This window comes from Malus sylvestris, chromosome 9, assembly GCF_916048215.2.
Source record: "Malus sylvestris chromosome 9, drMalSylv7.2, whole genome shotgun sequence".
In the NCBI taxonomy this organism is placed as follows: domain Eukaryota; kingdom Viridiplantae; phylum Streptophyta; class Magnoliopsida; order Rosales; family Rosaceae; genus Malus; species Malus sylvestris.
The window spans coordinates 16,019,213-16,032,287 of record NC_062268.1 but is presented as its reverse complement, the minus strand read 5'-3'; the positions used below and the strand labels follow the sequence as shown (position 1 = coordinate 16,032,287).

Genomic DNA, 13,075 nt, shown 5'->3' with positions numbered 1-13,075 from the left:
TGGTTGCGTATTCTTGTTGGGTTGATCGTTCTTGGGAAAGTCGTGTAGCCGCCTTGTTGACGACAGCCTTGCCGTCGAGTCACTCGGTCTTGGCGGAAGACGACGATGCATGAGACTCTGTGTGACTAATTATCTACTTCTTCATTCATCTTGGTGGTGTTTTCAGAGCAGTTTTCTGAATTCGATTTTCTGTGATTTTGATTCGTGCTCTGTTTTCTGGTATGGCAGAACGTTTAGACTATGTGCAGCCTAAGTGTTTGACGAATTGCCCATATTTTCTTCATCTGGGTTCTTTTCTCGAATTTGATTTGGGATTTTGGTTATGTGTTCTTCTGAATTGGTAAATGAATTCTAGTATATGGGTTGTGCGATAGATCATCGAAGTGTTGATAGCAGTCATTTGGAATTGTTTGGTGATCTGCAACGCTTATTTCTTGAAGTTGTGGTCTTTGATGTACTTTCGAGGTTTAATTGAAGTGAAGCTGTGGTCTTTATGTGTTGATCTCTGCAAGTATTAGTTTTCTTGTCGATTTAAAGAAGAAAGTGTCATTCTTTCTATGAATCTTGGAGTTTCATTCTCCTAAGTTGCAGTATGATTTGGAGTTTCATTCTCCTCAGTTGCAGTATGATTTGTGTTCATGGAGTGTAAGTCTCCTTATTTGATATCTTTAGTAGAAGTGTGAGATTTGTGTTGTGCTTTGGAGTGTCATTCTCCTTGGTAGATTTAGTTTCTTGGAGTGTCATTCTCCTTGGTAGATTTAGTTTCTTGGCAATGTCAACTATGGCTTCTCAGTTCACAGTCGAAAAGTTGGGTATGTTCAGACCAAGACCATGTAGCACAGCTCCCTATTTGTGGTACCATTCAGTGGTGTTGAATAATAAGAGTGCAAAGGTCAGACAACAAGCTGCAGATCTTATTTCAAGAATTGTTGTTGTCATGAAGTAGTGCCAAGAGGAGCAACTGGTGGGTCATCTTGGTGTTGTCTTGTATAAGTATTTGGGAGAAGAGTATCCAGAAGCAACTAACAGTCCAATCAAAGCCTTTCCTGTATCTTCAGATTCACGGAGTTTCACATCAGGTGCGGTAACGAATGCTTCTGAGCATTTGGAAATTAAATCAGCCTATATCCAGGAAGATGACCAGTCGATCATCCCAGGCTATCTCACATATCTGGCTAGTTCAAACTTCACTTGGATACTCCAAGTTTAGTTTGAGGGGGGAGTAATAACTGATATAACAGAAATATAGTTAGAGGGGTATTATTGTAATTAGGTTATATGGATATATAAGGGATATAGCTATCATTTCATTAAGTTCATTTGTATACATTTTCTCTAATCAATCAATACAATCTCTTTTGTTTCTCTCTATCAATTCTTTCCCTCCTCTGTACCAATTCTCCATCTTTAGCAATGTAGTTAACACTTTAAGAAATATTAAAAGTTCACGATGAGAATTAAATGTCTGGGTAATAGTTTTTGATTGAAATGAATTTTCAAAGATTATATATGACGAGAATAGTTGGGTAAATAATTTTATTTGAGAGAACCTTCTGAGGTCCGTCTTGAATTTTAATTCAATGATCCAAAACGGTATGTTTTTTAGTTCTTCATTTAAATTATACTCGCAACAAATGAGACAAATCCCAAACCCGTTTAAAAAACAGTTCACGAAAATGATATCTAGTGCAACAAGAAAGATTTCGACCATTCATCTGACGAAGACGCCATAAGCAATTATTCCAAATCAATAAACAAAACCAAGGCACAAAGCAGTGAGTGGAGATTCTCCTGCGGAGAGCTGGATGAGGGGAGACCTTCACGTCCAGACTCGCGGATCAATCCATAACGGATCAGTAATTCTAGTTGCCACTAGCGTTCAAAAGCGGAAACTGTTTCAATGCAAAAGGTGTTTCCAGTCACGAATCAAAGCCACCCGAACTGTCTCAATAAAAGCTAAATTTTTTGTAGCAACTGAACTCACAAGAACCTTTAATATTTACTTCAATAAAAGCTCTCCAAAACCAGCTCGTCCATTGTTACAAGAGCCATTAACATTAACTTTAATGTACCCTGTTTGCGAAAGCTGTCAGTAAACTGGAATTAAGAGGGTGCCGTAGCCAGAAGTGGAGGAATTTCTAGCAACAAATAAATAGGAAAGGAAGCCGAGATAGATCGCTTACCAGTTCACCTGATATCCAACATGGTCGTGTTCTAATATATAAGGTTACGTGGTTTGAATACACACACAAAAATTATTGTGATATGCATGGCTAGCTGGTTTCGATGGTAGTTGAGGAGTAATTTACCTACATGCATGCATACAGAATATAAGGTTAACCCTTACATATCATTTTGTTGCTAAGTATGCGTTTATTTTTGTGATTTTTCCAGTTTGGAATTGGATTGAGGATGGCCAGACCATCTTGGCTTAATGACGAACTTATTTCCAGTATAAACCATGAATCCTCATTGAATAAAATATTCATCAGTTTATATAAAAAAATACAACAGCTTTGATAAAATTAAATAGTTTAATTGTTTATCAAAATGTAAAGAAATTTGTCTACTTTTATGTTCTCGGAGAGCCGCATTAGTTGACTGTTGAAGGCCAAGCATGCAAAACAGCTAGGGCATGGCAATATTAATACTCTCTCATACTACTCTACTGCTTGGTGCTTGATGATATTCCTGTTCACGCCCAATTCCACCTTCCAAACCCTCATCATCTTCCTCCAAGCACACAACTCCCAGCCCCGGCCACCTGTGTGTTTTCACTCGACACTTAATTAGTAAGTTTAACGATAAATGTGGCAAGTATAGTTTTTTAAAACGAGCCCTTAGTTTAGAGATATTATTCACTCTAATGTCGGAATATGATACAAGTTCGAATCTCCCATCTTTATAGTTTCAAATTTGAGAAAAGGTAATTAATTTCTTAAGCTATTTGCTTCGTGTGGATTTTGGTAAAAAAAAATTGTATATTGATCTTGTGAGTAAGATTTTGCAATAGACAAGAATATATAGATGGAAGAAAGTAAGAGAGATATACAACTACAACAATCCTCTCCATACTTTAAGCCATACTTAACATCACTATGAGTGATTGAAAGAAAAACAGCTATTGGTAACCACAACCCTAACAACTAGGTAATAAGATAGCAGATACAACCATATGTAATTTTCCAATTCTCCCCCTGAAGTTGGATCAAAAATATTGATTGATCCAAGCTTGAAAAGAAGATGTTGAAACTGAGCAAATGCTACGGCCTTAGAAAAGATGTCAGCGATATGATCATGGCTACAAGAGTAAGTCGTTTGAATCATCTTGGACTAAACTTGCTCACAAACATAATGGCAGTCCACTTCAATATGCTTTGTTCTTTCATGAAACACTAGATTGGAGGCAATGTGCATAATTGCTTGATTGTCACATAAAAGTGACATAGGTTGGCTACTTGGAACCTTAAGTTCGAGAAGAGACCCTTGGCCCTATACTCAACTTCTGCACTAGAACAAGCAATTACATTTTGCTTTTTGCTCTTCCAAGTCAATAAATTTCCTCCAAGAAATGTGATTTCCTACCAAGAGCATTGTCTACCCAATCAACATCTGTTATCCTATGATCTGTGTAGTACCATTGTTCTTCATGAGAATTCCTCGACCAATAAAACCCTTGAGATACCGAAGAATTCTTTTGACAACATCTAAATGTCTCAGAGAATGCATGGATTGACTCACTAAGTAGACTCCATAAGTGATATCATGTCTTGTGATAGTAGCTAATATTTTTTAGTTGTTCTCCTTCCACATCCAACTTCAGTTTGCTGTCAAGAGGAGAACATACTTTCTTTGATTTAAAAATAGCCCATTGTGAAAGGTAGTCATTTCAATGCCAAGAAAATATTTTTAACACTCCTAAGTCTTTAGTTGTAAATTTTTGACGAAAAGAATCCTTAAGAGTGTTAATCTCATCAATGCTATCACATGTGACGATAATATGATCAACATAGATGAGAATTATTAACCTTCCAGTTGATTCAATTCGAACAAAAAGAGATGAATCAACATTACTTCTCTTGAATCTAACAACTTCAAGTATTTAGCTCAACTTGGCATACCAGACATGAGAAGATTGCTTCAATTCATAAATGACTTGTGAAGTTTGCAAACCATATTAAAATCGTGAGCTTGTGGTTGACTAGAAGGCAATTGTATGTAAACTTCATCTTCAAGGTCTCCAAGCAAGAATGTATTTTTCACATCCATTTGTTATAATGGCCACTCATGATTAATTGCAATGAATAATAAAATCCTTGCAACATGAGCAAAAGTTTCTTTATAATCAACTCTAGTTTGAGTAAAATTACCTTAAACCACCAATCTGGCATTGTACCTTTCACTGGAAACATTAGAATGAAGTTTTTTCCTATAAATCACTTGCTGGCTATGAATTTTTTTTCCTTAGGAAGTTAAACAACACTCCATGTTTTATTGTCATCTAAATCTTGCAATTCTTCTTTCATCGCTTGCCTCCACGCAGCTTGAAGATTAGCTTTTTGAAAAATTCTTGGTTCATTCTCACTAGATATCTTATTGAGAAAAACAGCATGAACAAATAAGACCTTATGATAATTGATGAAGTTGTGGACTCGATACCTTACAATATAAGTAACATAGTCATGTACTCTTGGTGGTGGATGACTATACCGAGAGGGATTTCTCCTAAATGACATTGACGTCAAGGAGGAAGGTTCAACAATATAAAATGAGATATTGGTGTTAATTGGAACTTCAAAAACTTCAACTTCATCTTCAATAATCACATTGTCATTTTCAATAACTAACATATCGATATTGAAGGAGTACAATCAGTGCTTGTAGAGGGATTTAGCAAGGAAAAGAAATCAAGTAAATTCTCCCCCTGACTAGATCTCTCTGATAACTTGGTAAAATAGAGTTTTGTTTCATCAAACTTAATATATCTAGACACAAGATGTTTCTTAGTGCTAGGATTATAACATTTGTATTCTTTTTTAGTAGAAGAGTATCCCAAGAAAATGCATTTCACAACCCTTGGACCGAGCTTATCTTTATGAAGTGATTGTATTGACCGACACATGTACATCCAAACACTCTCAGGTGTGACAAATCAATTTTCTACCTTTCATAACTTCATAAGGTGATTTTAAGTCTAAAACTCTATTAGGCAACCTATTAATAAGATAGGTGGCAGCAAGTACCCTGGGACTGAAATTTCTTGATTTTTGGTCCCAATGCTCTTGTTTTTCAAGTAAATCTTGATTTTTGCCTTCACCTAGCTACACTTTTTTGTTGAGGTGCATCGACACAACTTGTTTAATGTATAATGTCAAGTGTGCTCAAGTATTGTGATATGGTAATGGATATGTTCTTAGTGCCATCATCTAATAGTAGTATTTGAATTTGTGAGAAAAACTGATTTATACAAGATTATGAAAGTCTTTGAAAGCATTCACAACTTTACTTTTAAATTTCAAAAGATGGTAAGTGACTATGGAGAAATAAAAAAAAAGTAACAAAATACATATAACCATCAAAATATTAAGGGAAAGCTAGACTTCAAATATCAAAGTGCACAATTTCAAAAAATTCAATAGCTCTAGACTTGGAGGAATTTGAAGGCAATCTAGAAAATTCTGAGATGTGACAAGTTTCAATGATAGGTGTTTCACATAAATTGGAAAACAAGGTGGACAAAACAAATTCTGAGGGATGGGCTAGATGTTGATCCCATAAATGATGGCCTTGAGCTAGGCTGGAACTGGCTTGGAATCCCTTTGAAATTTTAACAAATAATACAATCCATTCAAGTATAGCTCTTCACCAATCGACTTATTGGTAACTAGATCCTGAAAAATAACATTTTGAGCGGGGGAGATTGCAAGGCAGTTTAAATAGTTGATAATTTTTACAACAGACAACAATTGGAAAGGAAAGGATGGAACATATAAATCTATGGAGTAAAACATTGTCTAAGATTGATTTTATCTTCCTTCAACCCAAAACTGCATAAGCTTTACCATTTGAAACACACACTTGAGAAGGTTTGGACAATTTCTCAAAATCATACAAATTTTTAGTTTGACATGTCATGTGATCAATGACACCTGAATCTATTATCCAAAAATCATGTACAAGACAAACATTTAAAATAGTTGAGAAAACATTTAAGATACTTGAATTTCTTCCTGAGATAAACATTAGTTTCAACAAGAAATCCCAGAAAATTGCCAAGTGGTGCAGTTGGATTATCATTCTCAGCACCAGACATGCCATCACTTCTGATACCATCATTCTCAACACTCATTTTCCCACTGAAGATAATTTGCAAATTCATTAATAAGGGCAGTTGGATTTGTAGTGAAATTCAACAACCCTTTAGTAGAGGCAGTAGTTGCATTGTTTGCAGCAACTATATAGTTTGATTTGTGATAAAATTTTGTGGATCTTTCTGAAAAATCTTGTGCTCTTTCGAAACATTTGGTTTCAATTTAGGATGGAAAATCTAGCAACGAACTCTAAAATGCCACAAATTGTGCCCTTGTCTCCACATTTATTGTCTTTGTAAGAACTTCTTCTCATTGAATAGTGGCACAAACATTTGCAAAACAGGGAAGCTTTGTATTCATTATCATGTGATTGCATAGATCATCATATTCTAAACCTAGTCTTTCCAACAACTGAAAAATCTTGTCTTTTTCAACTATTTTTTTTACAGCACGGGAACATCAATATGTGGGATATACATATAGCTCATCCCACATACTTTTCATGCTACCTAGATGTTGAACAAAATGCTTACCATCTTGTTGGAAACCAGCAATATCTTTCTTGAGCTGAAAGATACGAGCAACATTATTTTGGTTGCCATACATTGCTTTGATTGCATTCTATAGATACAAGGAAGACATAGAGAAGCTAAAGATTTCAGCAACATTCTACTCCATATAATTGAAGAGCAACATAACCAGTAGATCTTTGCGCAGTCAAACTTCATATATGGGAGAAGAGATTTCGGGAGCTTGTATGCTCCCATTGATATATCCAAGGTTGGATTTCCTCTAAGAACAAGTGTAACAACTCTTGGCCAAGGAAGATAATTGAATTCATTCAACAATACAAAACAAAGCTGTTAATTTGGATTTACATTAACCTTGGAAAAACTTGAAGACAGAGAAGCAAGTGAGCTCTCAGCCTCCAAACCAAAAGGATTATCTTCCGCCATGCTTGTATAGAATGTAAGAAGACAAAGATGAAAACATATAGAGACATGACGATTAAGGTTCCACTCTGATACCGTGTAGATTTTGGTAAGATAAAGTTGTATATTGATCTTGTGAGTAAGATTTACAGAGTAGGATTGTCTCCCCTTCTATTCTCATCCCTTTCCCTCCCCTCCTCTCACACTTTGCTTTTTGTCTTATTGTTTCTTTAAAAAAAAATCAATAATAGATATTGACATAACTTATTCGTAATCGTTCAAGTAGGAGGAAATGAAAGAGGAGATAGATTAGGAGGGCAGACAATTCTCCTTCAAGATTTACAATGGACAAGAATATATAGATGGAAGAAAGTAGGAGAGAAAACAACTGCAACAACCCTTTCCATACTTTAAGTCATATCTAGCATCGTTATGAGTGATTGCAAGGAAAAACAACTATTACAAATCTTTAGGTAAGGTGGTAACCACAACCCTAACAACTAGGTAAGGTGGCAGCTAGAACCATACGTAATCTTACAACCAGGAGGATCCTTTTCGGATCCTCTTTGTGAGGATCCTCATGTTAGTTCATCGTATATCGTGCGATCAGTTTTCGTCAGGTACTAATCATATTTAATTTAAAATAAAAGTATTTAAAATAATTTCTGACCGTATGACGTATGATGAACGGACACGATTTGAAGATTTTCAAGATCCTCACAAAGAGGATCCTCATTCTCCAACCAATACTTCGGCATGATTTTGAGCATTGTGCAGGGGGATTGCAACTCTTGAGATAGTAGGTATTTAGTCTCATACCTTCCGTCAAGTTTTGAATCTCCTTTCTCAGTTCTTTTCATTTGATACTCTCCTAGAGAGAAAGAAAACCTTTTCTTATGAATTTACATAATATTGCTAGGAAGACCTCACATGGATTAAAAAAATTATGAAACGAATACACAACTACCATAACTTTCAGTCCATTATACACGATATAAAAGAACAATTTACATGACATAAAAGAATTGGCATGAGATGTTGTATTGCGTCATATAAGTTATTCTTTGTCAATTATGACAAACTTAAAATGTCTTTGAGAAAATAATCAAAAACCTTGTAGTATGGTATCAATTAACGTTAATTAGGATCAACATTAATTTCTTTTTAAAATTTTTATGGATTAATTAAAAGCAAATGTTGGGGTCACCTTAACTGAATTCAGCAGCTTCTGGCAAACCGTGTGCATGTCTATGTAGGCGGAAACACAGAATAGAGCATCAGCCGCAGCACCCAAGTCCAATCATGGCAGAAATTATAAGAGTTCTTCAAATTAATAATTAATTTTAATTAACAATATTCCAGGTCGTCATTGTCAAGGTGGCCCCCATTCCAGCTTGGACTTTGCATGCACGCGCTATCCTTCCCTTCCCTTGTCCCTTATAAGACCGTGTGAAAAAAGGGAATGGACTCGCTCTCTCTCTCTCTCTCTCTCTCTCTCTCTCTCTCTCATCTTTTTGCTTTGTTTTGTGCTCTGTGTTTTCTCTGTTTCTAGCAGCAGGCGTGGCCTCTGGTTTTCATTACTCTCTCTCTCTCTCTAAAATCCATCAAGAACCCATCAAAACTCATGCTTTGTTTCTTTCTTCTTTAATCCTTACACATACACAGACACAGAGACACAGAGATCATCACCATCATGAGAGAGCAAAAGCAGACCGAAGCTCGACTCTTTGTCTTCTAATTCTCCTCCCATTAATCATCTCAATTCTCTCTCTCTCTCTCTCTCTCGACCCAGCAGACAGAACAGAGAGATCTCCATAATTGAACATCATTGAAAACCCAGTACAACTGTTTCCCAATTCTGTACTTGGAACCACTATAAAACCAGACAAAAATGGAGAGGTGGGATATCAAATCACTCCCAAAAAACCGAGAAGCCAGCTCCAACCGACAGAGCAGAAACCGAGAAGCCAGCTCCAACCGACAGAGCAGAGACAACCCATCTTTCTCCTCCTCCCTCCTCGACTCCATTTACCGTTCCATCGACGAGACCACCGCCGGCAGCGAAGGAGTAGCTTCGAGGAGCGAACAACACCACCGCCTCATCTTCTACAAAGAAACCATGAAGAAAAAACAGAGCACCGCCGCCGCCGTCACTACCAGCGGCCGACATGGCCATGCACGCTCTAAAGAAGACCAGCAGCACGAAATCATGAATTTCCGACGAGCCTGCTTGGTGGAGAAGTGGATGGAGAAGGAGGCTGAGAAGTCCGTACCTGTTCGACGAAATTCCATGGCGGATTTCGAGACGAAAAAGTCGAGATACAGTCACCAGAACGAGTTCCTGACGAATTCTAGTTCCAGTTCTTCGGATTCGAGTGGTGGGTTTTCTTCCTCGGAGTCAGACTCCATGTACGGATCAAAGTCGAGGTCCTCATCGTCATGCTACAGCATGCACAGGCCGAAGCCAATTCGAACCAGCATTTCGTCTGAAAAGGTTCTGTTTGATGATCACCAGAGAAATCACCATCACAATTCACAGAAGAAGAAGCACGAGAATGGCTTCATGAAGACAAAATCGAAAGCGCTGAAGATTTACGGCGATTTGAAGAAGGTGAAGCAGCCGATTTCGCCAGGTGGTCGGCTGGCCAGTTTTCTCAACTCTCTGTTCAATGCAGGGCACGTGAAGAAGTCCAAAATTGATGATTTGGGTGCGGAGAGAAAATCGTCATCAAAGTCTGGACAAATGGGGTACTCAAACCCCAGTAGTACTTGTTCGTCAGCCTCTTCGTTTTCGAGGTCTTGCTTGCGAAAAGCGCCTCTTTCGAGAAGCGAGTTGAGTGGCATCAGCAGCAATGTTGATGCCGCGAAGAGGTCAGTGAGGTTTTGTCCTGTGAGTGTGATTGTGGATGAGGATTGCCGCCCGTGCGGACAAAAGACTCTGCTTAAAGAGGAGTCGGATTTAATGGCCGTGGCTAGAGCTGCTGCGGCCATTAAACCTCCAACAAATGAAGATGTTGGAGTTGAGTGTTGTGTGATGGATGTTGATGAGGATGATGATCATCGACGTCGAATTGAGGAAGTTGCGAGAGATTACTTGATGAAGAATTATCAGAAGAAGCATGACGAAGATGATGAGGATGATGATGATGCAGAGAGCTATGCAAGTTCTGATCTCTTTGAGTTGGATACTGCTGGGGTTGAAGAAAGGTATCGTGAAGAACTGCCTGTGTATGAGACTACCTTTTTCGACAGAAATCGAGCCATTGCTAACGGTTTGATTTTGTAATTTTCATAAAAGAAGGGGGGGGGGGGGGGGGCGGGAAATAGTTTGGAGTAAATTTTATTAGGCTTTTAAAATATATGGTTTGGGGGTTTACATGAGAAAATAATATAAATCAATTTCTCTCTTTCTTGTAGTAATTCTTTTATCGATCTCTTGGCCTTTTCCGTTTTTCATTTTGTTTCATGTTTTCCGATGAACAGTAGAAAGTATATGATTAATAATGTTTGAGCGCAATCAAGAGATTTGGTTATAGCTCGTACTTCCAGTAATATAACACTTTATTAGTTCGATTTGAAATACTAAATGAAGATTGAAAGATGACGATCGTTCATACCATAAACTTTAAAATAAATAAAGAGATTTAGATGAGGTACTTAAAGGTGAGGGCAGATTTTCTACCCATTTAACATGTGGACCTCCCTTGTATACTTCAACGTAACACTATCTTTCATGCACTACATAGATATACGATATGATCTATGAAGGACTAATAGTCAAAAAGCTAGATCTTGTTAATCACCTTTTCATCATTTATTCTACATTTTATATAAATAAAACATCATTCTAATTAATTTAGATATAATTTTGAATAAAGTTACCGATCGGAGAGTGGTTCTCATTGGCGGCGTGGATTTACCGGCAGTAGAAAAGAGGTGAATGATGAGTTTAAGGGAAAGAAAAGAGTGAGATAAATGTATGGTCTCCAAAGCTGTGGACAAAGGATCTAAATTTTTATCTGGCCGATCTATATCCCTTGATGTCAAATTCGGTTGCCTTCGAAGCTAAGAGATTTTCTATATATCTAAAACGCTGCTCATAAACTTCACTGTCAAACCAACATGAAATATATCAGCCTAAAGCCATATATTTTTTGTGGTGTCTCTCGAAATTTGCTTTTTAGTTTTTGTCAAGGACGGAGCTAAAAAAATTACCCTAAAATCAAATGATTATTTTTTTTTTGCTACATACATATTGTATGCAAAAATTTAACTTTAACTTCTGTATTTGCATTCTTAAAATTTGCTTGGTATGAACTCAATTAAGCTTCACATTTGCATACCGCAAAAATTACAATGAATCATCAAATTTACATATATTTAGATGCAAACACAAGAAGAAAATAAAAAACTTGACATCTCTGTTACAATCATACAACTAGCACAAAGCAAAACAATGAAAGTAGATGTAAATGCAATCTTAAAAAAAAAAATTGATTGAAACTAATATAAAGCCTGTTGAATCAAAACAGAATAATCTTGAACAAAATGGTATCACAATTTCCATGATAATTTTTATATTTCTAGTTGTGCTAAATACTTGTTGGGCTAGTTTCATTAAAAAATAATTTTTCTTACAGTTTTTTTTGTCTATTTTATTAGACTATGCAGTAAAATGCATATAAATATTGCCACAAAATTTTCCTGGGCTACAGCTCACCGTAGCCTTTGGTGTGGCTATGCCATTGGATTTCGCAAAAAATATATGAAAACAAAGGCAAGAGTTCAAATCAACATGGCTTTTGTGATTTTGAAGAAAATCACGTAGCATAATCAATTTATGCATGTACATATCAAATAATTACTAATATTATAACATGTGAACGGATTGTGTTGCATACATGACCGTGTTACCACTGAGTAATTAATCATATTTACAAACTTTTAAGATGAATAACCTCACACAATATAGATTGAGGTTATAAAAAAAGAAACTATCCTTCTCATACAAGAAGTAATTATATATAGCCGTTAGGGTTAATGAGTTTACTATTTACAAGATTTCATATGTTCGTATTTTAGATTAACACATGATGTATTATTTTGGTTTTAGAGGATACAATGCATTGAAATTGAAAAGCTTTATTTTAGTTTCGAGGGATGATGTTTTGTTCAATGGTGGGTCATATGATCACATCAAAATAATGACGCAGTACAATATATAACCAAACTTTTTTTTCTCTTTTGCTTTCAGCATTTTCAGAGCATGCTATAGAAGCTTAATTTGATTTTAGTTTAGTGAGGTGAGGAAAAGGAAAATGATGTTTTTATGTTAATTTGGTAAGAAGAAAAGATTGAGGAATTTGCGGTTTCACCAAAAGATCAATTGATAATATGGAGAGCAGCCCCATTATTTATAAGCATATGCAAGGTCCTTCATTTCACCGATGTGATACTAATACTCTCAACATGCCTCTTCACCTATGACAAATCTTCAAGTCTAGCATGTGAACAACATAAATTAAGTGATGTAGAGCACATGTAGCCGTTAGGTATCACAAATGAGACAACTTGCTCTAATACCATGAAGAATTTGAGGTTCCACCATAAAACTAATTGGTAATATGAGAAGTACTCTAATTACTTATAAACACATGCAAGGTCTTTCCTTTTATTGATGTGTGATTAATAATCTCAACACAAGGCACGCATATCGCTTTATTTTATTTCATTTTTGTGTTAGTTTTATATATACAATAGTTGGCATATTGTCTCTCCATGATTGGCGCTTAGAAGCGCGGCAAGTGCTTCAGATCAAAATGCAAATTGTCA

The 13,075-nt window shown here is 36.3% G+C and overlaps 1 protein-coding gene across 1 annotated transcript; it reads left to right on the top strand.

Annotated features, from left to right (window-relative positions):
* The first annotated feature begins 8,699 nt into the window (after positions 1 to 8,699).
* Positions 8,700 to 10,830, top strand: LOC126634574 (protein BIG GRAIN 1-like A). Its single transcript, XM_050305101.1, has one exon. It carries the CDS (start codon positions 9,135 to 9,137, stop codon positions 10,527 to 10,529), a length of 1,395 nt encoding a protein of 464 aa, XP_050161058.1. The 5' UTR covers positions 8,700 to 9,134; the 3' UTR covers positions 10,530 to 10,830.
* Positions 10,831 to 13,075: the final 2,245 nt, after the last annotated feature.